Genomic DNA, 21,221 nt, shown 5'->3' with positions numbered 1-21,221 from the left:
ATATTAATGTACTCTTAGCAAAAACTTTATAACCGCTTTATCTCCCAACAAGTGGTATTAGAGCCATGGTTAGCTTCTTGGGACAGGTGTTTGGACGCATCGAGTTTGGAGTACTTGTGCCTGCATCTGCAACTCTTGATGCGAGAGAAAATAGTAGTTAATATACCTAAGTAGACCTTAACCTATTAGTTTAGGCTTTTGGGCTAGAGTTGTATTTAACTATGTATATTAATATACTCTTGTTAAAAACTAAATAACTGCTTTATCTCCCAACAGAAATTCAAAATGGTTAAAATCTTGGTTCTTCATTTCAAATACTTAAAGTAACAATGGCCATATGCAAGTATCTTTGAGATTTTCTTTTATGTTTGGTAATTACATTTCCCATGTAATCTTTACATATTTCACAACTATTTCATTATACAAACGTAACAAGGCTAAATTCAATATTGTATTCTTCTTTTTTGTGGAAGCTGAACTAGCTTTGTGCCGGGAAAATCAATACGAATGTGTAACTGAAAAAACCGTCCGTTTCCTCATTGATAACGTTATATGACCAAAACACCCTTTTCCACGTTCCCTCATTGTTTGAATCTTCAGTGCAATTCCACTGCTAATTTTTTCATAAAACCATGGGTATACTCGACATTAATTTTGATTTCCTTGTTGGCCTTAGTTTGTTGTTTCAGAATCACAGTACTTTTCACATAAGCTTCATTTGCTCTCTCTCTCTCTCTCTCTCTCTCTCTCTCTCTCACAGTTAACCAAGATCAAGACTTTGTAGTAGAAGAGGACACAAAGCTTGGTTTCATGGCAAGAGCAAGGAACATCACTATGAACCCGCTACCATTCTTTCCCTACTTGCTTTCACTTTCTCCGTTGGCTTCTCTCATATCATCCCCCAAGAAGATCAACCCAAGAAACCACAAGCTATGCACACCCTCAAACCTCTCTGTCTTCTTTCTTTCTCTCCTGTTTTCCTTCACTTTCTTGGGAATCTCCATTCTCGGCTTCATGCCAACTTCCCAAGACTCATCCTCATGTCCTCTCATCTCTCCCCCATCACCATTTTCATCTTCTTCTTCTTCTTTGTCATCTGCCGCTCACTCTCCGCTTACCTCGGCGTCGCTTTCTTTGATGGTATCGGACAATGAGGACGAGCCAAGACTGTCAGACAGTGTGATGGTGCCATTACCGGCTCATGGGGTTGTTGGGCATGTTTCTGAGGAGGAGAGAGAGTTCTGGCAGCAACCAGATGGGTTGGGGTTCAGGCCATGCTTGGATTTCAGTATTGGGTATCGGAAAGCGTCAGCGCAGATTTCAAAGGAGAAGAGGAGGTTCTTGGTGGTGGTGGCTTCAGGGGGTTTGAACCAGCAGAGAAATGAGATTGTTGATGCGGTTGTTATTGCAAGAATTCTTGAAGCTGCATTAGTTGTGCCAGTCTTGCAGGTTAATCTGATTTGGGGAGATGAGAGGTAAAAGAGAAATGTGGAAACTTAATTTTATGTGTTAAATGCATATAATTCCAGCATTCATTTGTTTTAAATATTTGATGTGAAACATTTCAAGCACCTATTAAGCATACGAATTGTTGTGTCTTAAAGGAAATACTGTACGGAAATTTATTAATCAATCAACTGTTTTTGTTATAATCACAGTGAATTTTCGGATATATTTGACGTGAAACATTTCAAGAGAATTTTACAAGCGGATGTGAGAGTTGTATCATCCCTTCCTTCAACGCATTTGATGTCAAGACAGTCGACTGAAACAAAGATTCCTCATGATGTTTCTCCGCTTTGGATCCGTAGCAGATTCTTTAACCAAGTAAGAATTCTTTGTTTATTGAACTCTGCCAGCTGCATTAATTTGTCATAATTTAGTTGCCAAGGTCTCAGAGAGACAAACCATTTTTCTCCTCATGCTTCTCAAAACATTTGTTGGTTGATGTAGCTGAATGAAGATGGTGTTCTTGTGTTAAAAGGGTTAGATTCTAAACTCTCCAGGAATCTTCCTCCAGATCTGCAGAAGCTTCGATGTAAGGTACAATTGCAAATAAATCACCATCAGATAGATTCATATCAGACAGCCATCATGCATGTCCTCATTTCATCTTCATATTGCAGGTAGCGTTCCATGCATTAAGATATGCAGCACCGATTAGGGAGCTCGGAAATCGGCTTGCAAGAAGAATGTGGATTGAAGGCCCTTACATTGCACTCCATCTCCGGCTAGAGAAGGATGTGTGGGTCAGAACTGGATGCCCCACTGGTTTAGGCGCAGAATATGATGATATTATCACCAAGCTTCGGGAGTCTCATCCTGAATACCTAACAGGAAGGTTAAACATGACCTCCGGTCAGAGGCGGCTTGCCGGACTATGCCCCCTAAATGCATTAGAAATGGCAAGGTATATCAACATTCACAGGCTCTGAACTTAATTTTTTTTATTCTAAAATTGGAGGCAATTGAAAATGTGCTGCACCTGCAGGCTCCTGAAGGCTCTAGGAGCACCCGGAAGTGCACGGGTTTACAGCGCTGGAGGAGAGCCATTTGGGGGCAGCCAGGCTCTGAAGCCACTTGTAGCAGAATTTTCAAATCTTGTAACAAAGGAGATGTTGGCACGAGATGGAGAACTCTCACAGTACATTAACAAGTCATCAGCTCTCGCTGCCATTGACTACATTGTCTCGCTGAGCAGTGACGTCTTTGTACCTTCCCATGGTGGAAATATGGGCCGAACCATGCAAGTAAGTGATCAAGACTTCAAATTCTATTTGTTTGCATATAAAAAAATGATGAATTTAATCATTTAACTAATATTTGTGTGTGGTATGTATTGTTAACTAATAGGGTCACCGTGCCTATGTGGGGCATATGAAATATATAAGGCCGAACAAGCGAGCTGTGCTTCCTTTCTTCGAAGACACCTCCATTTCTGATACAGAATTCAGAACCATCATGAGAAAGCTGCACAGCAAATCTCAGGGCCAGCCTGAGATGAGAACTAACAGAAGAGATCGAGATGTGATTGCATACCCTGTACCCGAGTGCATGTGCAAACACCCTACAGGCATATTTTGAAGCAGCTCATGAGTAAATCTGTTTCTTTTGATGAATCTCAATTTGTAAGTCATCTGAGACAGATATGTGAATTCTTTTCATCCACTCAAATCACTACTAGAATTTTGTAGATGATGATAGACTTGTGCAGACCAAACCTAAAACACAAACCAAATGCAGAGAATTCACTGTTAAGTAACGAGAGGATGACATATCCTCAATAATGATTCTTGTACACCAGCAATGAACCATGCAAAACATAACAACTCAACCCACCAAGAAAAAGGAAAGGAAAAAGGTTAGGTTACAACACTAAGATTATAATCAAGTCCTTTCAACTTTGATTCCTTAAAGAAGGAACAGAACCATTTTGCAGACTTCGTAGGGTGACCTTTGAGATTGTCCAGGTAATCCACGTAATTAAGGCCAAATCGGACCTTGTAGCCTGATCCCATTTCCATGTTGTCCATCCACGACCATATGAAGAATCCTTTTACATTGGCTCCCTTCCTGCACTACATCACCATGCAAAGTGATTTACATATGAATATATTGTTAGATAACAGTCAGAATACTCTACTCTGGTTCTCACAAAACCTCGAGAGTTCGCTCAAGAGAATGTCAATACGAGTGCCGCCACGCAAACTCTCAGGTCCTCATCATTATGAAGAATTCACTTGAGCGAGTCAACCACATTTACACTATCACTCCAAAAGGACTCATCAAGTTGGAATTGAAATATCTTAAAATCACTTACAAAGCTCAATCTCACCTAATAAATAACCAATATGACACTTAACAGCCATGCAACACCTTTATAATCCACGCACTCGAGGTGGGCAAATCGCCCCACTAATGTGAGACTAAACTTTTCAGGGGTATCAGTAGCAAGGTAAGGTTTTGGCCTTGAACTTCCCATTTATAGCCATACTGACCAAATACCTGTGGCTCTATGACTGTTTTCCGATGTTTTAACCCCATCTCCAAAGGTTTGGAAACCTAAGTCGGCAATCGGCATAGTTTTTGAAATCATCACTATATTGCACACAAAATAATGTAACATTCTCAAATTTAATAGATTAAGCAAGTGCATACACAATCCTGTGATTCAAAATTCAAAATTAAAACACAAATTAAGTACAAATTGAGAGCAATTGGCTTCAAGAAATAGTAAAAGTGAATCACTTTCTTACCATTGTTGGGTAGTTCGTTAATAAAATTGGTGTAGAAATCAATGCCCTCTACAGATACAGATTCCTAAACTTTGCAGCTTAAATATTCCCGTTTGAAACCATGCTTTCCGTATTTCAGAGAGGTGGCTTACGAGGCTGAGGATATTTAAGCTGCAACGTTTAAGGAATCTGTATCTGAATCTGACCGAGAATTTGCCGTTAACTTTGCGATTTGGAGGAACTTTCAGTCCTTTCCTGAAGAGGGAATTGGGAGTTCTCGCGGGGGGAGGGGGGGGGCGGGTGTTCTAGGGTTTAGAATACAAGGACACATCTACGCTGAACTTTTATACTATTGGTAAAAGCATCTATTCCTCGCCACGCGGCTTTACTCCATTGGCCAAAACCACTATTTCCCATAAAACCAGCTCCACCTAATCTCAATCTCACCACGTAGATCAAAATTCACTTGCTTCTACTTTCCTCCAAGCATTTCTTCGAGTCTCTCTCCGTGTAGCAAAATCGTCGATCGTCTTCAGGTAATTAGGGTTAGGGTTGGGTTTTCTTTCTTTTTAATTGAGAAAGATTAGTATTTTATGATTGAATTTGAGTGTCAGTTATTAATTTGATTGATCATACTGATTTGAGCTTCGGTATAACGAACCCTAGCGATTGTTGACCAAAAATTGGCTTCTTTGCTGTCCGTGTTTGATTGAATCTATATTAAACGGAGTGCTTATTGATAAATTTTAGTTTGATTGTTATAGAGCTATTCAAGCAAGGATCGGTCGTAAATGGCTTCTTTCCGGGCATTCTTGAACAGTCCGGTCGGTCCGAAAACGACTCACTTTTGGGGACCTGTTGCCAATTGGGGATTTGTTGCTGCGGTATGCTCTGATACCACAACTTCGCAATTTTTGTTTAAGTGTAGATTTAGATTTTTGTTTATTCTCTTGTAAAGGTCTGATTTTTATACTTTATTATGAGTTGTTTAAGTTTATGTTCTGCGATTTGACAGGGGTTGGCGGACATGAATAAACCCCCCGAACTGATTTCGGGCAACATGACAGCAGGTTGAACATGTCTGCTTTGGAAAAGATTTAGTGTTTTTCTTGGTACATGTTGTTTGGTTGAGATTCTAATATCATGTTTGGTATTGGTGCTTGTAGCAATGTGTGTCTACTCAGCGTTGTTCATGAGATTTGCATGGATGGTACAGCCTCGCAACTATCTACTCCTGGCATGCCATGTCTCGAATGAGACTGTGCAACTCTATCAACTCTCACGATGGGCAAAGGGTCAGGGGTAAGTAGCTGGGTTGTAATTTGAGGAAGATGCTACTTTCTAACGTTGTATAAGTTTTTGGTGTAAATGAAAAACTCTGAAATATGTTGACTCCAACGGTGAGGTTTGGTTTGTGTGCTTTCTTTTTGATAGGTACTTGTCAGAGAAGAAAAAGGAATCTGAATCCCAGTAACTTTGATGCTGCCATCTTTTCCACCCGTTCTAGTGTTTTTTGGATTGTGGTTTCTGCAGAAATCATTCTTCATCTCATATCAGACTCATTTGAAGCGGTTTGCATTTGCTCTTACAGCCGTAAGCAGATCACTATTAAGTGAATCTTGTTCCCTGTCATCTTTGTTTGTATTGTGTTTTCATAACTAGGCGTGGAAACTGATGAAACTATAGAGCTCCAAATTCGTAATTGATGATGCTGAAATCAAGTTATTCAAATGTGTTGTACTGGTTTTCATGTTGCAAATAAACTATTTCTAGATTCAATGCATCAAAAGCACAGTTGATGTTAATTGCTGGTTCCACGGTTTCAGTATTTTCTGAGTTTGGCTTTGCCTTCGGTGAAGAAATTACGGGAGATCTTGTGTGTAAAAATAAACTGTGAAGATTGCAAGATTGAGAGAGAACTCTAGTTATTCTTTCACTAGTGGCAATCTCTAGCCTATGTTTTTGCACAGGAGAATCTCCAGTGATTTTATTGAGCCTGTGGAACCCCACCTGTTTGGACAGCCCGAATACTTGCCTGTATGCCTGAACAAGTTAGACCCAAGCAAGCTCTCACATGAACCCGCCTTGTCTAACATATTGCATGGGATCTATATCCAATGTAAACTGCCAAGTAAATTGTGGGCACAAAAATAAGCAAGAAGATGAGGTACATTGCATATAATCAATCAAAATGAAAATGAATGTTGTTATGGTGTGATACAGTCACTGATCAAGCATAATTCTCCCTCCCGACCAAAACACCTCTGACTTTGATTTTTGATCTTTCAGGTGCCTATAGAGTTTGGAATCAAAAAACAAAGTCCTCAAATCGAGTAAACTAACAAAATCATCTTTGCTACATTATGGTCAAACACTCGTTTCCTAATTTAACTCCCACAAGAATAAATTACAAAATCATTTCCCTATATGAATGTGGGCTTCCTGCACCCAAAATGTCTTTCTTCTTGCAAAAGAAGGACCCGGGACAACCGCCCTTCAATCTGTGGCCTCTTTCATCATACCTTCTTAATGGTAATGCATGTCAAGGTTCAACTCTGGCTCTCTGCAGTATACACAAATGAATCATGGTGCATCGTCAACCATCTCGTATTTTGACCTTTTGCTTCTTTTCTTGGATTTTAACTTCTTGCTTTCCTCCTTTTCTTTCAATGCCACCTTTTCGCTTTCTTCATTTTCTTCAGGTACCTCGCTGGCATTTTCTTTAGTTGCCTTCTTCTTCTTCTTCTTCTTGCTTCCTTCCTCTTTTTTGGATGCCTTCTTCCTTTTCACAGGAAGTGTTTCTTCGTCATCGCTGATTTCATTCTCATTTGCAATTTGTTCAGCATTTAGAGGTGGATCTGCTAAAGGTGCAACTTCTGCTCACAAAACGAATGAGAAACGTATAATTAGTAGGTGTGGAATAACGTTAACATTATATAAGAAACTTTACTACCATCATATGATTTTTTTTTTTTATATGTTTCCATATGTTGTACATTCAAGGGAAAAAAAAAAGAAAAAAAAAGAGTATAATGTAGTCTCATTCCTGTGCATGAGTTGTTCACTTATTAATGGTTTGAGAATGAAGACAATCTTCAACGTCCTGGGAAATCCTGAACTTAAGGATAAGGAATGACTCCCAAGTTATAACATTAATCATCTAAAAATAGGTAACATGAGGATTGGCTACGTCCTGTATATTTTGCTTTCAATGATGATCCAACTTTTGCATGAATTCCAATTTTGTTTTGTAGTAGTTTCATTAGATAGTGATAGACTAGTCACTCCTGTGGGTGATACAATCCTTCAAACTTAAAGATTGCATAACTGGCACCTGTTTCCATTCAATCTCTTTACATCCATTACTCTGTGTTCACCAAATGTAACAATATGACACTAATAGACTAATCATAGTACAATATACAATAGTACGCCTTGGTATACAATAGTGTGCATAACACTACCATAGCAAACAAGACAAAAACAGAAAACAAACCTTTGTCCGCAAAATTGGAATCAAAGACAACATTTGTAAGATGCTGCTTCAGAAAAACCTAAACCCAACAGCAAAGACAATTAAATGTTAGACGGAAATTAATGCAGTACACTATTTCAGCCCTTTCTTTTGCCAAGAACTTTCAACAATTATCCATAATAATAAAGGATAAGAACATACCGCAGAAAGAAGTTGCCGTGTCTTGATATCCCAAATGCGTATATAACTGTCCAGTCCTATAAAAGTACTCAAGTTCTCAGTTTTGGTGGTCAATAAAATTGCTTCTAAAACAATGGACCTAACTTCAAAAGTCTAAAGGATGATTTAATCAATATTCAGTGAACCCACAAAATGATGAAGTGCTAACTAACTGCATATGCCTTCTTTTTTTTTTTTTGTTAAAATGTTAATAAACGGAGTGACTTTGAGAAAAGTTAGATGTGGGTGTAGAAGGATGTTATTGCTTAGTAGATGATATAGCAAGTAATTTGAGCATAAACTAGGATCAAAATTTCCTACTTTTGTTTCCCGCTTCTCCAGATTACAATACCACCCAAACTAAGCTTTCCTATCCATATCTCATAACCATCTAGTGGCTGTCTTCAAAAAAGGAACCCAATCTAGTGGTGAAGATGCATGCCCATTGACCCAAAAAAAGAGAGAGAATAAAGTGGAAGGTATTGCACACACAATAGGAAACACAGACTATGGATTTATCTCTCTTTCTGTTTATGTGTATGTGTGAATGGAGTTGTGTGAGTGTGTACGTCAGCATCCTTATGTAAATTAACACAAAGGGAAAAACCCTACGATGTACTCACCACAAGATGCTATAACTGGAAGCTCTGGGTGCCTGGCTATAGATCTGATGCTTCCAGAACATTTGCCCAAAAAGCAACCCAACAATTTCCCTGCAATGAAATACATTCATTATTATCGAAATATAGAAAAAAAATTAAAAAATGAAAAAAAAATCCCTCAAATCATTCAAAGAAATCAATGCAAGAATGACATTAACAATATTAAAAAATCAATTTCAGCATCTGCTTTATGGCAACATAATTAAGCTTAATCCAAAATGATGTCATAGTTACTAAACAACCCTAAGTAAATAGAATGAGACATTTTTTTTATATAAATAATCAAAATATCATTAAAAGCGCAAAGCACAAGCCAGGCACATAGGATGTAAAACGCCTATCTAGAAAGACATAAACAGCCATATACTGTGCATACAACAATCCTGCATTCATAATTTAGATAACAAATTATAAAACTCTACAAAATCCTTGAGTTTACTTCTATTGCATAAAAAATTCATAGTGTATTAGGTGTTTGCTTATGTTGATCAGACTGTTCCCAGGTATGATCTCTTGGCTGAAAAGAACACAAAAGGATGATACATGTCATATGAAGAGAACCATTGAAAATGAAGCCAAAAGAAAACGGTCATATAGTTTGTGAGCAGCATTAGGTGCCTCATTTTTTTTGGGATTTCAAACAAATATAAGAAAAACATTTTCCTCATATCTAAGAATGCATAAGGGGGTGTGTTTGTGTGTGTGTCAGTTCGTATATCCCCATCTGAGAGTACATGGTAGAGCCAGCATTTAACAATATAAATTAATCAATTAATGTGCCTGTGCACCTACCCACAGGGACACAGAGAAACCAAGAAATAAAACATGATCACCTTAGATTAAAAAAAAATGGTACGACATGGAAAGTATTTGGTTGAAGATAAACACCAATCTAAATGAGCCAGATGATGCAGAAAACACTCGATTTTTCTTTGTCATAACAAAAGGCTTCTGCCGAAGAAACCAATTATGTAAATAAGCACAACACCTAAACTAACAGGTTACACAGATGGAATATCAAATTTAGGTAACTACATGATGGAACTGCTGTTACCTGTGCGCATATCAACAGAAGCAAGGTCACCAGACCCATTCCCTATATAGACTGTATAGCCATCTAAATCTTCAGCTACTGCTTTGATAGGGGTCTCCCGGAAATCAAATGAGATAACAGGTCTTCGCTGAGCAGAAATATCATAGAGGCGAACCTGTTATAAAGAACCATGAATAGAAGTTTCTTAGTGGCAAGATAATTACAGCTGAGATAGAGCTACTAGAGAGTAAACAACAAAGAAATTGCACTTCCTCCTAGAGAACACGTTCAACTATGATATGAAAAACATTTTAAGTTCCGAAAATCAGCAACTGACTATAATAATATGCATATCATAGAACCAACTAAGGATATAAAGATAATTGACCTTTTCTTACAGCCCCAAATGAGAGAATAATTTAGTAAATTTCATTTTAAGGTCTATTATTAGTCATTACTAGTTTAATGTTTCACGATGACCAACATATAGAACACAAGTGTTCTCTCCTGTGATATAAAATCTTACAATCTCTAAATTGAAGAAAACTCAAGTACAAGTAAAACCCAAATTCCTGATAGTATTTTGCTCAAAGGACTTTAGGAGTGGGAAAAAATTCCGCAATAATGTCATATTCCCAAATGTCCAATTAATCATTCCAACTTGAAAAAAGAATTTGCATGAAAGATTACCTGATGGTTGTTGGTGCCAGCCACTATTTTACGGTGATCATCCTTACTCATGAATGTTGCAGATGTAAACCAAGTCGGGGAAAAAATATCCAGACTATTCTTAGGAGGCTACACATGGACGAAGTGATTGAAATAAAGGTGAGTACAAAATGCATGTAAAAGAAATCAATTTGTAATTTTCGTTCAAGATTTAGCAGAAAATAAACAGGCTCACAGATTTGGCAGCCCAAATCTTAGTACAGTTTTCAAGATCCCACATGTTCACTTCAACACCCTTCCTGAGATGGAAAACAAGAAAACCGTTATTTCTCTTGTGAATTAGTTAGTAAACGCCATAATATCTCAGAAATTAATGAAGATACAGGTAATTCTCAAGCTTCTAGATTCTAATGCATAGTTATGTAGCATGAGAGCACTCACCCTCCAAATAAAGCATAGTTCTCACTTGCATCCACTTTAGAACATAAGATATTGCCAGACGCACATACACTCCATGTTCTTGAAGAGCCAACTGAGGCAGAACCTTCAGGTGAATCAGTAATTTCAATGGACCTCATGCTTGCGTTTCCTTTTGTTGTACAAGTAAACAAAGTACAGGACCTAACAATTGACAATGAATTGAACAAATATCAGAAGTTGTATGAACACACACATACAGAAACTGTGGGGAACTTCGAATAAGGTATCAGAACCCAGAAAGCAACAATTTTGCAGTACCTGGATGTCAGCTCCAATTTCTGTCTGGAGAATAAATGCAACCCAACAACAGCATCATCTTCAGGTCGAAGGCTGGCATCACTGACATTAGGAACCGTGAAACGAACATCCCCATTAATTGGGCTGCAAACCTCAATCTGTAGTATACAAAAAACAAAAATATTCAAAAGACGCTTCAATAAGCCTAACAATTGAAAACCAAAATGTGTTCCCATATATTCAAAGTCCTAGAAAGTAACTCACCATGCCACCTTTTCTTGCAACTGCTAATAACTGCAATGGGAAAATAAAATAATAAGAAAACTGTTGACAACATTAACATTTCAGAGAGAATGATGGAAGTATTGTTGCAGAATAAAGGATTTAAGAGCCTTAATTACATTTTTAAAAGTGGATTGATAGAAAATCTGAAGTTTAAATCAAAAGGCATAGTCACTATTATTTGTTTAACTTATTAACATTACTGAACTCTATTAGCTGCATAACAAGCCTTCAACAGTAATAGAAACCCAGTCCAAATAAACATATAGCCAAGATACAATGCTTAAAATTGCAATATTCATTTCTATACGAAACTTTTTAAACCCAATTCTACATTTGACTGATAGAAATTGAAAGCATATAATCATTTTCAAACTTTCCAAGCTTTGATTAACAATAATAAAATAACAAATAGGAATTAAAACATTAAAAAAATGATAAATTTGAAACATATTGCCAACATACACATGGTCAAAATTCAATGAAACTCAAACAATTTGTCATACCTAATTCTGCAATTAACTCAGAAAACATGAGAGCATGTCATCATTTTCAAAATCCAACAACTTCAATTAACCATAACAAACTAACAATAGGAACTAAAACATTATACAAAAATATAAAACTTAATACATAAGGCCAACAAAAAACACACTTAAAATTCAATTTTCCGTAAAACTCAAAACAATTCGTAATACCAAACACTTACCGGGTCGATTTTACGGTCATTGATAGAAGCTGCAAGCACGCATTTGGAAGAGTCCGGCTCACCCCACCTCTCAACCACCTTAGGAATCCCTCCTTGTGTACCTTGAGCTTCAATAACTATCATCCCAAAGCACACAACCCAAAAAAAAAAAAAAATTACAAACAAAAATTAAAGCACAAAAATCCCAGGAAAAAAAAAAATTTGAAGAAAATGGTACGATGAACATACCTTTGATAAGACCAAGCACGTCGAATGTTAGAGCTCGAAGGGGAGGGCAACCAGGGCACTCTATTGTGGTCGTACGAGGCATCTTTCTACGATCTCTCAAAAACCCACCAATGGAACACCAGAGCTCTTCCTTAAACCCTTGCTCCGTCTTCGCCGCGGTTATAAAGTATGAAAAATATTACTCCGCACCCAGTATTTTTAGTATTTCCATTTATGCACCTGCGTTTAATGAGTTTCCTATTTTCCACCTACTCCTTGTTTTGATTATTGTTTCTGGACCCCCACTGGTAAATGGGCTGAGCTTGAACCTGAAGATGGGCGTCTTTAATAAATCATCTCCAGTTCGAGTATGCTTGGGCTCAACTTGTGAACTTGGACTAAAGCCCAAATAAATGTATTGAATGGGGGTATATATATATATATATTTAATATATATTATGCACACATAATACTAGGGGTGACAATTTATATTTGTGTGTCGAGTTTGGGTCGAACCGAGGTATATGTATAAATCTATATAGATCAATTATAACTCAACTCATTTAACTAAATAAATTGAACTTCTCAACCTTAATCCGCTAATTTTGTGTTGAGTTAGTGTTGGGTTTGTGAATTGTTTTGAAACATGAGTATAAGATTATATAGATTAATCCTAACACAACTCATTTAACTAAACGGGTAAAACCCCTCAACCCTAACACGCTAATTACGTATTAAATTCAGGCCAAATTTGTTAGTCATATAAAAAATTACTAACCTTGCATAATATATATATATATTTGTCGTTTTATCGTTGGACTATGAATCGCCAAACTGAGTGATGTGTGTTCCATGCTATCTAGATGCTCCTAATGTTTAAAACCACAAAATTTTCAAAATTTGAAAAGCTTATTCAATTGGAATAAGTGGGTCATGCAACTCTCTCTATCTTAAGTTACCTTAATTTTTATGTTATTCAGGAGGACTTAATAAGAGAAGATCCTTATTTGAGTTGCTCATTCTCTAATCACCTTTCATCTGCTCACTTGCCTCCTCTAAATCGACAACGCATCGACAAAACATGCTTAATCACTCATTTTATTTTTCTCGAGAATTTTCTCACAAAACAATCGGAAATGGGGTTTTAAATACTCATATAAAAATCGATCCAATGAAATATAAGTAGAAAGATAGTTATCAAGCGCTTGAAAAGCAGATGAGTACTAGATAAACTAATCCAACTAGTGCTTGTAATAAATATTGTGGAAAACAAGCGGCCCAAGCGGATCTACAGTCTACACGTCTCTCATCTGATTTGCTATATATAATATCCTATTTATCTAAAAATAAAATAAAAAATCAACCACTTATTATAAGAAATCTCAATCCACGCATTATATCTATTTGATTTGACATGTTTTTGTCGTTGGAGTCCCTTTGGACTGTGTCGTTTCAATATAATACATCCTTTTGTGTTTTTTTGTTTTGTCTTGTTTTTTTTTTTTTTTTTTTTTTTTAAGTACATCCCTTTTGTGGTTGACACTTGGCATGCTACCATTGTTTGGTTGCTTTTCAACCGACCATAAAAGGTAGGACTTTCCTTCAAATTGGGTCCGAGGACTTCTTTTAACCTAATTTATAAAAATAATTTGTGTTTTTTTTTAATAATATGTGAAATCTACATGAGTTTTACTATTATTTATTTTAATTTTGTTCCTATTATTAAAAAAATATGTGCATCTCACATGTTTAAATGACATATATTATTTTTATAAATTGAGTTTAAAGAAATTTTTTCGACCCAATTTAAAAGAAAACTCGGACGACGACTAAAATATTCAATATACATGTTTTTGGAAATTTGGGGTTACCACTTACCACATTAGAAAAATGTGTCGATTTTTGACATTTTTGTAAAGGTAAAACAACAAGTCTTTGATCTTTCTGTAAAGTCCAAAAAAAGACAATAATAAAAATAATAAAAAAACAGCTACCGTTAGATCGCCGTCACAATATCTAGACTAGAAATCGTCAAACTTGCGGACCACATGGTCAACAACCATTCGTCATGAAATAGAATCCTGTCAATTGAAGCAGAAGAATTATTTGATAATTTAATGTATTATTATATCTTTGAAGATTTTTACATGGCATAAATAGAACCGTAGATTAACTTAATCTATAGCAATTAGCACTTTGGGGTCAAAATGTATTTAGGTAAATGGGTTTTACATGCATTTGCTTTTGGTGTATGAAAAAATAAAAGAGAGAATAGAGTTAAATTTGAGTGTCTTTAATTTACAGCACTTAGAGTCAAATCTTCTCATGATAATTATCTAAATTACAGGCATGTAGATTCACATCCTAAAATGAATGCTAGTCCTTTAATAATATTTAAATTTAAGCAAATTTATTACGAGAAAATTTATGTGAAACTCACGTGATTGGGTTTATTTTTTATTTTTTAAAAAGTAAATCTCTTCTCATTTCATAAAAGATTTAGAATATGAAGTTCTTACATTATAGAGCATCAAACTCTTAAGAACATAGGCAAAAGCTATGTGGTTACAAAGTCGTAGATATATCGAAAAATTTAACAATCAAATCATATCCATAACCTCCGATCTCACTCATGTACAAACTTCATTTATGACATAGATTTGTTTATAGCAGACTAAATCTAAAACATGGGTTGATCATATCCCTACAACAAAAGCTTTTATTTAAAAGGCCACAAGAGATAAGCCCTCACACCGAAAATTATCCATGCTCAAATTAAAAGCCAGAACAACATAAACAAACAAAACCAAAAATTCACAAACAGCAGCGGCAGGCTCACACAAAAACGATTGAGATTCACATGATTTACTTCAAACAACAATTGTCGCGTGCCGGCCGAAGGGAAAGCATATGTTGTCTACAGGACTCGTTGGCGCCAATGAATAATGTGTAATGACACGTATAGGACTTGGAAGGGCGGCGAAAACGTAGATTTGCTTTAGAAAAAATTGATATAAGAACCCTTGTAGAAACTGACAAAGCCAACAAATCGAGGAGGATAATGAACAGCGAGGTAGAGTAGGCGGCTAAAGTAGTGGAAGAGGTTGGATGCTGTTTTAGTTGAAGTCTAAACAAAATTTAAAACAAAAACGAAGATAAAGGAGAAGGGAGGATCCTTCTTCCCTTTTGATGGCACTTAAAGGGGGATAGGGTTTGCTTGGCTAGTTGTCAAAGCACCGAATGACGTGATTGGATTGATAAATGCACAACCACAAAATTTAGAACATTTACTAGATGAATCTCAAGAAAACATTCTTAAAAAAAATAATAATAAATAAAGTGGAGCCGATTAGACAGAAGGATGAGATAAAGTAGGACAATTTTATCTCTATTTTTTTTTTTTTTTTTTTTTTATCTTTTTACTAAATTTCTCCTTCCCATTTCAAATGAGATTAAGATTATCCGTTAAAAAAATAAAAAACTGTTTAACTTGGGCAGGTAATTAATGGAGATTTGACCTCTCAAATTGGATAATTTTTCCTTTGATAATTATACATAGGAAGAGAGATTTTCGGTTGCTAAATTGAGGCAGTCAAATATTAGACATTTTGTTTATTTGTTTTTAATTAAAGAAGATAAATATTAAAGGATAATTCAAATTTAAGATATTAACACTAAATTTAAGGCATTAATACTAAATTTAGGATAATCGAATCTATTTTAGATGATACAATTTTTAAATGATTAACTTTTCATTCATACATTTTAATTTTGAATTCAAAAATAAATCTTGAGGTATTAAAAATTAAATATTAACTCATAAAATTTTAAATAAATTTTTTTTCTTTTTTTAATATATGTCGGACGTTAGGCGGGCCTCAGCGCAGCAGGACCTATATATAGACCTTCTCAACCACGACCACACATTAAAAGCCTCACCGAGTCACCTACAACAAGTCAAACAATTAAAAGCAACAGAAAAAAAGTCAAACTCAAACGTATATTAACTACGTCTCTATTTCCCTCTCCCACTCTGAGCCACCCACAGACCCCGAGAGACAACAACTGCAATCTCCTCCACACACCACAGCCATCCGTCCAAATGGCCGCCGACGAAACAACGAATCTCAGCCATCCGATCGACCCTCGCAGTGGCTTCTGCCCAGATACCAAGACCTTCCACTCCCTCCGCCCGCGGGTTCCACTTCCTCCACTCTCCCAACCCCTCTCTCTCACCCAATACACCCTCTCTCTCCTCCGCTCCCAATCCTCTGCGCCCGCGCCCACCACCACCGTCCTCATCGACGCCGCCTCCGGCCGCCACGTCTCCTACTCTCATTTCCTCGACCAAATCCACTCTCTCACCTCCTCTCTCGCAGCCTCATCCTCTCTCTCCAGAGGCCACGTGGCCTTCATTCTCTCTCCCAGCTCCCTGCACGTGCCCGTCCTCTACTTCGCGCTCTTGGCCCTCGGCGTCACCATCTCGCCAGCCAACCCACTCAGCTCCCACTCGGAGATCGCTCACCAGGTCCAACTCAGTAACCCGGTCATCGCCTTCGCCACGTCAGCTACTTCGCACAAGCTTCCGACTCTCCCCCTCGGCACTATCCTCCTCGACTCACCGGAGTTCCTGTCAATGCTCAACCCGAATCGTCCTAACTCGGACCGATTCGACCGAGTCGATGTGAGTCAGTCCGACTCGGCGGCCATTCTCTACTCCTCCGGAACCACCGGGCGAGTCAAGGGCGTTCTGCTCACTCACCGGAATCTAATCGCCCTAATCGAAGGTGTTTTTCGGCTCCATAGTGAGTCGCGTCAGAAACAAAACGGTGAACAGAGCGAGGAACAACCGCAGCCGGTGTCGCTGTTCACGCTGCCGCTGTTCCACGTGTTCGGACTCTTCATGCTCGTGAGGGCGATTGCAATGGGGGAGACGCTGGTGCTGATGGAGAAGTTTGACTTCGAGAGGATGCTGAGAGCGGTCGAGAAATTTCGGGTCAACTACATGCCGGTGTCGCCGCCGCTCGTCGTGGCGCTTGCTAAGTCCGAGCTCGTTGAAAAGTACGATATCAGCTCTCTCCAGCTGCTCGGCAGCGGCGGCGCTCCGCTCGGTAAGGAGGTCGCCGAGCGCTTCGCGGCCAAGTTCCCCAACATCGAGATTGTGCAGGTATTAGAGCAAATCTCTTGAGTTCGGACTAATTTTCAGGCATCCCTTGGTAGAGCATGTTTGAGATTCTATTTAAAAAATAGAGTTTTTAAGTTAAAAAACACTTTTAAGCTTTTGCCAAAAGTGTATTTTTCGATATTTTTTGGCTTCTTGTTGGACCCTTCGAAGCGTTTTCAATTTTTTTTACCAAACGGGTATTTTTTCTTTCAAACGAACTTTTTAAGTGTTAAACGCATTTTTAGGCATTTCAAACACACACTAAATAAGGCCCTTTACTCCATTATTGTTGACGAAGAAAAGCATATCTCTTACTCCATTATTGTTGACATATTTTTTTTGTTCTTTGTGTTGAAGGGATATGGTTTGACTGAGACTGGAGGAGGGGCGGCAAGAATGATAGACATTGAGGAGTCCCAGCGGCATGGTTCTGTGGGTCGCCTAGCTGAAAATATGGAGGCCAAGATAGTTGATCCTGTAACTGGAGAGGCCTTGCCGCCTGGCCACAAAGGGGAGCTCTGGTTGCGAGGGCCAACAATCATGAAAGGTGATCAACTGTGCTACCTTCTCACAATGTACTACTGCCGACATTATTCTATTACATTCAACTCATGCAACGTTTCTAATTGAGACCTGTTTTTTCATGATTCCTAAGACCATTTGTAATGCTTCTTGTTTGATTAACAGAATCTTGTTGTCTCTGCAGGTTATGTAGGAGATGACAAGGCAACTGCTGAAACACTGGATTCAGAGGGGTGGCTGAAAACTGGAGATCTTTGTTATTTCGACTCTGATGGATTCCTCTTCATTGTTGACAGATTAAAGGAACTTATCAAATACAAAGCTTATCAGGTGATTGCCTAACCCTTCTTACAAGTTATAAACATATTATTACTCTTGTCATCTCACTCCATTTAAATGTCAAATTGCAGGTTCCTCCAGCAGAGTTGGAACATTTACTCCTATCCCATCCTGGAATTTCTGATGCTGCTGTGATTCCGTAAGTGTGCAGCCTGTCGTATTCTTCCAATGTGGGAAAGATAGATATTCCTAACTTTTCAGATTTTTGTGGCATTCTAGTGAAAATTTAGGACCAGTTCTACCTCTCTTCTCAATGTTCTCATTGTCTGCTATCTTGGAAGCAGGTATCCTGATGAAGATGCAGGGCAGATTCCCATGGCTTTTGTGGTAAGAAAGCCTGGAAGCAATATCACAGAGGCTCAAGTTATAGATTTCATTGCAAAACAGGTGCGCTTCAAGATACATATTCAAGTTCTCTTTCTTCTCCCTCAAGTATTCAAGTTCTTTTTTTAGTTAGGCATTTCTCTTATATATTTTCTGTGTTTGGGTTTCATTTTTTCTCTTAATAATATCTCGATTATTTATAAAGAAAGAGAGAGATAAAAGGATATGACCCTCTCATTTATTCCAGAATACAATTCAATTTTGGATTACTTGTATGGACTTGATACTCTCTGCTGTTGGGCTACCCCATTCCCATAATCAAAAGCTGTGGGCTAAATCTACTACATATTTCATACTTATCTTTTAGTCCTTCTGTAATATAATAATAACCTGCTTTTTCTACCATTAGCAAGGGACATTTTGCTGCATTTGTTAGTGTTCTGAAGTGGTGCATTTGTTCTTGCAGGTGGCACCATACAAGAAGATACGACGTGTGTCTTTTATAAACTCCATTCCAAAATCTCCTGCGGGAAAAATTTTGAGAAGGGAGCTGGTCACTCATGCTCTTTCTGCTGGTTCAGCTAGATTATGATCAATGATTAGGTTGGATTTTTGCTTTGGTGTTCTTTATAGGCATCATCTAGACAAGCTTGGATGTGTATAGAGATCAGTTTTTGTCAGCTACTGATCACAATCCAACTAGATAGCCCAAGGGAGTAACTCAAACTTCTGTAATATTATTTCATTTTTCTGGGTTTTTTTTATTTCATATGCCATTTAGTGTTTTGTAATTTATTTCAAATAAGAAATTATTTGTGGAATCATAATTAGAGTTTTTTTTTTTTTAATTATTATTATTATTGAATGCTAACAATAATTCTAAATCTTCTTTCAGCGTGTATTTTAGCATATTATTATTGGTTGCTAACAATAACTCCATTCGATCATACGGTTCCACAAAACTAGCTTTCCTAGTTTCATTGATACGATCTGTTTTGTTTGTTTGTGGTTTCAGAGGTTGAATACTTATTAGGACATCACCAAGTGGGGAAATTCATTTATCTAGAATTGGGTGCAATGAGTTGTGTGAATTGCATGCCATACGAGTAGCTCGTGTAAGTGGGCGTTCGAGTCTCACCTAATTGGTGAGGTATTTAGACAGCCTGAATATTTATTTGAGCAGGTGGAACTCATTTAGACTGTCTAAGTTTCTCGCCAATTAGGTGAGGCTTGGATGCCATTTTACCTACTCTTTCATATAAGTTCACTTTTTTTACTTTGTCTAAGATCTTTAAACTCCCAACTTTGTGACCTTTTTAGCATTTAAAGGAGCTTTTTCTTAAAAGAAGGCCCAATAGTTAAAAAACAAAGGCTTGAAAAGTGATGGTAATCTAACGGTTCTGATTTAATTTGTTAAGCCCCTCCAACCATTTTCGATTAATCAACATATTTGTCTTTGATATCTGTTTCCTTGCTTAAGCTTAACCCATGAAGATTCCAATTTTTGGAGAGACCGACATTAACGTCTTCTAAAATGAAAGATAAATAGCAGAGATAATGTTCAAACTAGACCCAAATTGTTTAGGGTTAAGAAAGAAAGAAAGGAAGAAAAAAACCCGAATTTGACCCGACACAGACCGTTAGGTTTGAAGCTGTTTGTTGGTTTTGTTGAATTCTTTTGTCAACAAAGCGAATGGAGATGTGAAAGCCGCCGACCTCGTACTTATTCATCTACAAAACCCCACCGAAAGGAGGAAAAAAGAAAAAGTTGAATGTGGCCTGTTTGGCAAAGGCATTTCGTTTTTCTTTTTTTTAAGGAGAAATTGATCCGTGTGGAAAAAAATAAAAATATTTAGAATAAAACAGTGATTTTTTTTTTTAAAAAAAAATTTAAATAGTAATAAACAGTGATTTATGAAACTTATGAGAAAAAACCAGACCTGTGAGGAGGAAGAAGAGCTCCCTCCTCCTTTCCCCTCCCCCCTACTCCCCTCTTCTTTCCTCCCCCTTCCCTTCTTGTTTTTTACTTTCTTTTTTCAGTTCATTTCTTTTTTTGGTTTTTTCAACGAGTCTAGTTGCTCTAGCCATCCCTTTGCTTATGCTGCTGCCTTCGTTCACCCTCCACCGTACTACGCCGCTCTTCGCCTCCTCGAAATCAGTTAGGCTTTAGATTTGGTTTTTCAAATCTAGATCTAGTCTCCTCAACTGGTTTCGTTCAGCCACACCTTGGCCCACCGTACTCCTCGGCTCCTCAGCTGCCCATCGACGCAAAACAGCTCCATTTCGTCCACCACGCGCTAGCCAGTGCACTTCGCCTCCCTCGCCTCGGTTGTTGTAGCTGTTTCCTTTTTTTTTTATTATTATTATTGTGTTTTTGTTGTTTTTTTATTAAATAAACAACAAAGAGCTAAAACCAACGCTTAGAATGAAAATTAAGAACAAAAGAACTAGGCGTTCGGATGCAAAAATGAAAATAGAACACCTAGCATTTCCCATTTTTATCACTATTTTACTTTTCACTTTTCCTCTTGATTTATGTTTTCAAATTAAAAACATTAACAAACAATCAAACATAAAACACACTTACAAAACACTCAAAATTATTTTTAATTTTATGTTACCATAACACTTTTTTCAAAAAAAAAAAATACACATATTCCTTCT

The 21,221-nt window shown here is 37.4% G+C and overlaps 4 protein-coding genes across 5 annotated transcripts; 3 read left to right on the top strand and 1 right to left on the bottom strand.

Moving 5' to 3' along the window:
* The first annotated feature begins 810 nt into the window (after positions 1-810).
* On the top strand, positions 811-3,084 carry LOC132176623 (O-fucosyltransferase family protein). Its single transcript, XM_059588882.2, has 6 exons — positions 811-1,475; positions 1,659-1,827; positions 1,954-2,043; positions 2,127-2,410; positions 2,492-2,750; positions 2,854-3,084. The coding sequence occupies exons 1-6, from the start codon at positions 811-813 to the stop codon at positions 3,082-3,084; spliced, it is 1,698 nt and encodes a 565-aa protein (XP_059444865.2).
* Positions 3,085-4,663: 1,579 nt separating this feature from the next.
* LOC132175538 (mitochondrial pyruvate carrier 1) lies at positions 4,664-5,966 on the top strand. 2 transcript variants are annotated; one of them, XM_059587505.2, is made up of 5 exons: positions 4,664-4,771; positions 5,000-5,119; positions 5,251-5,305; positions 5,402-5,537; positions 5,670-5,966. In XM_059587505.2, exons 2-5 carry the CDS (start codon positions 5,027-5,029, stop codon positions 5,707-5,709), a joined length of 324 nt encoding a protein of 107 aa, XP_059443488.1. In that variant the 5' UTR covers positions 4,664-4,771; positions 5,000-5,026; the 3' UTR covers positions 5,710-5,966. The 2 variants fall into 2 exon arrangements, with proteins under 2 accessions (XP_059443488.1, XP_059443489.1); XM_059587506.2 differs by having other exon boundaries at positions 4,669-4,771; positions 4,986-5,119.
* A 420-nt stretch (positions 5,967-6,386) lies between these two features.
* LOC132174813 (Transducin/WD40 repeat-like superfamily protein) lies at positions 6,387-12,379 on the bottom strand. Its single transcript, XM_059586499.2, has 12 exons — positions 12,230-12,379; positions 12,002-12,117; positions 11,275-11,304; positions 11,032-11,168; positions 10,735-10,914; positions 10,529-10,592; positions 10,315-10,422; positions 9,646-9,799; positions 8,553-8,642; positions 7,912-7,967; positions 7,732-7,789; positions 6,387-7,111 (listed from the first exon to the last, which is right to left on the bottom strand). The coding sequence occupies exons 1-12, from the start codon at positions 12,309-12,311 to the stop codon at positions 6,819-6,821; spliced, it is 1,368 nt and encodes a 455-aa protein (XP_059442482.2). The 5' UTR covers positions 12,312-12,379; the 3' UTR covers positions 6,387-6,818.
* A 3,823-nt stretch (positions 12,380-16,202) lies between these two features.
* LOC132174901 (AMP-dependent synthetase and ligase family protein) lies at positions 16,203-19,314 on the top strand. Its single transcript, XM_059586643.2, has 6 exons — positions 16,203-17,375; positions 17,730-17,919; positions 18,079-18,224; positions 18,305-18,372; positions 18,518-18,620; positions 19,024-19,314. Exons 1-6 carry the CDS (start codon positions 16,311-16,313, stop codon positions 19,147-19,149), a joined length of 1,698 nt encoding a protein of 565 aa, XP_059442626.2. The 5' UTR covers positions 16,203-16,310; the 3' UTR covers positions 19,150-19,314.
* The last annotated feature ends 1,907 nt before the right edge of the window (positions 19,315-21,221 follow it).

This window comes from Corylus avellana, chromosome 3 (genome assembly GCF_965113065.1).
Source record: "Corylus avellana chromosome 3, dhCorAvel1.hap1.2, whole genome shotgun sequence".
NCBI lineage: Eukaryota > Viridiplantae > Streptophyta > Magnoliopsida > Fagales > Betulaceae > Corylus > Corylus avellana.
This window is presented reverse-complemented; position numbering and strand designations above follow the sequence as displayed.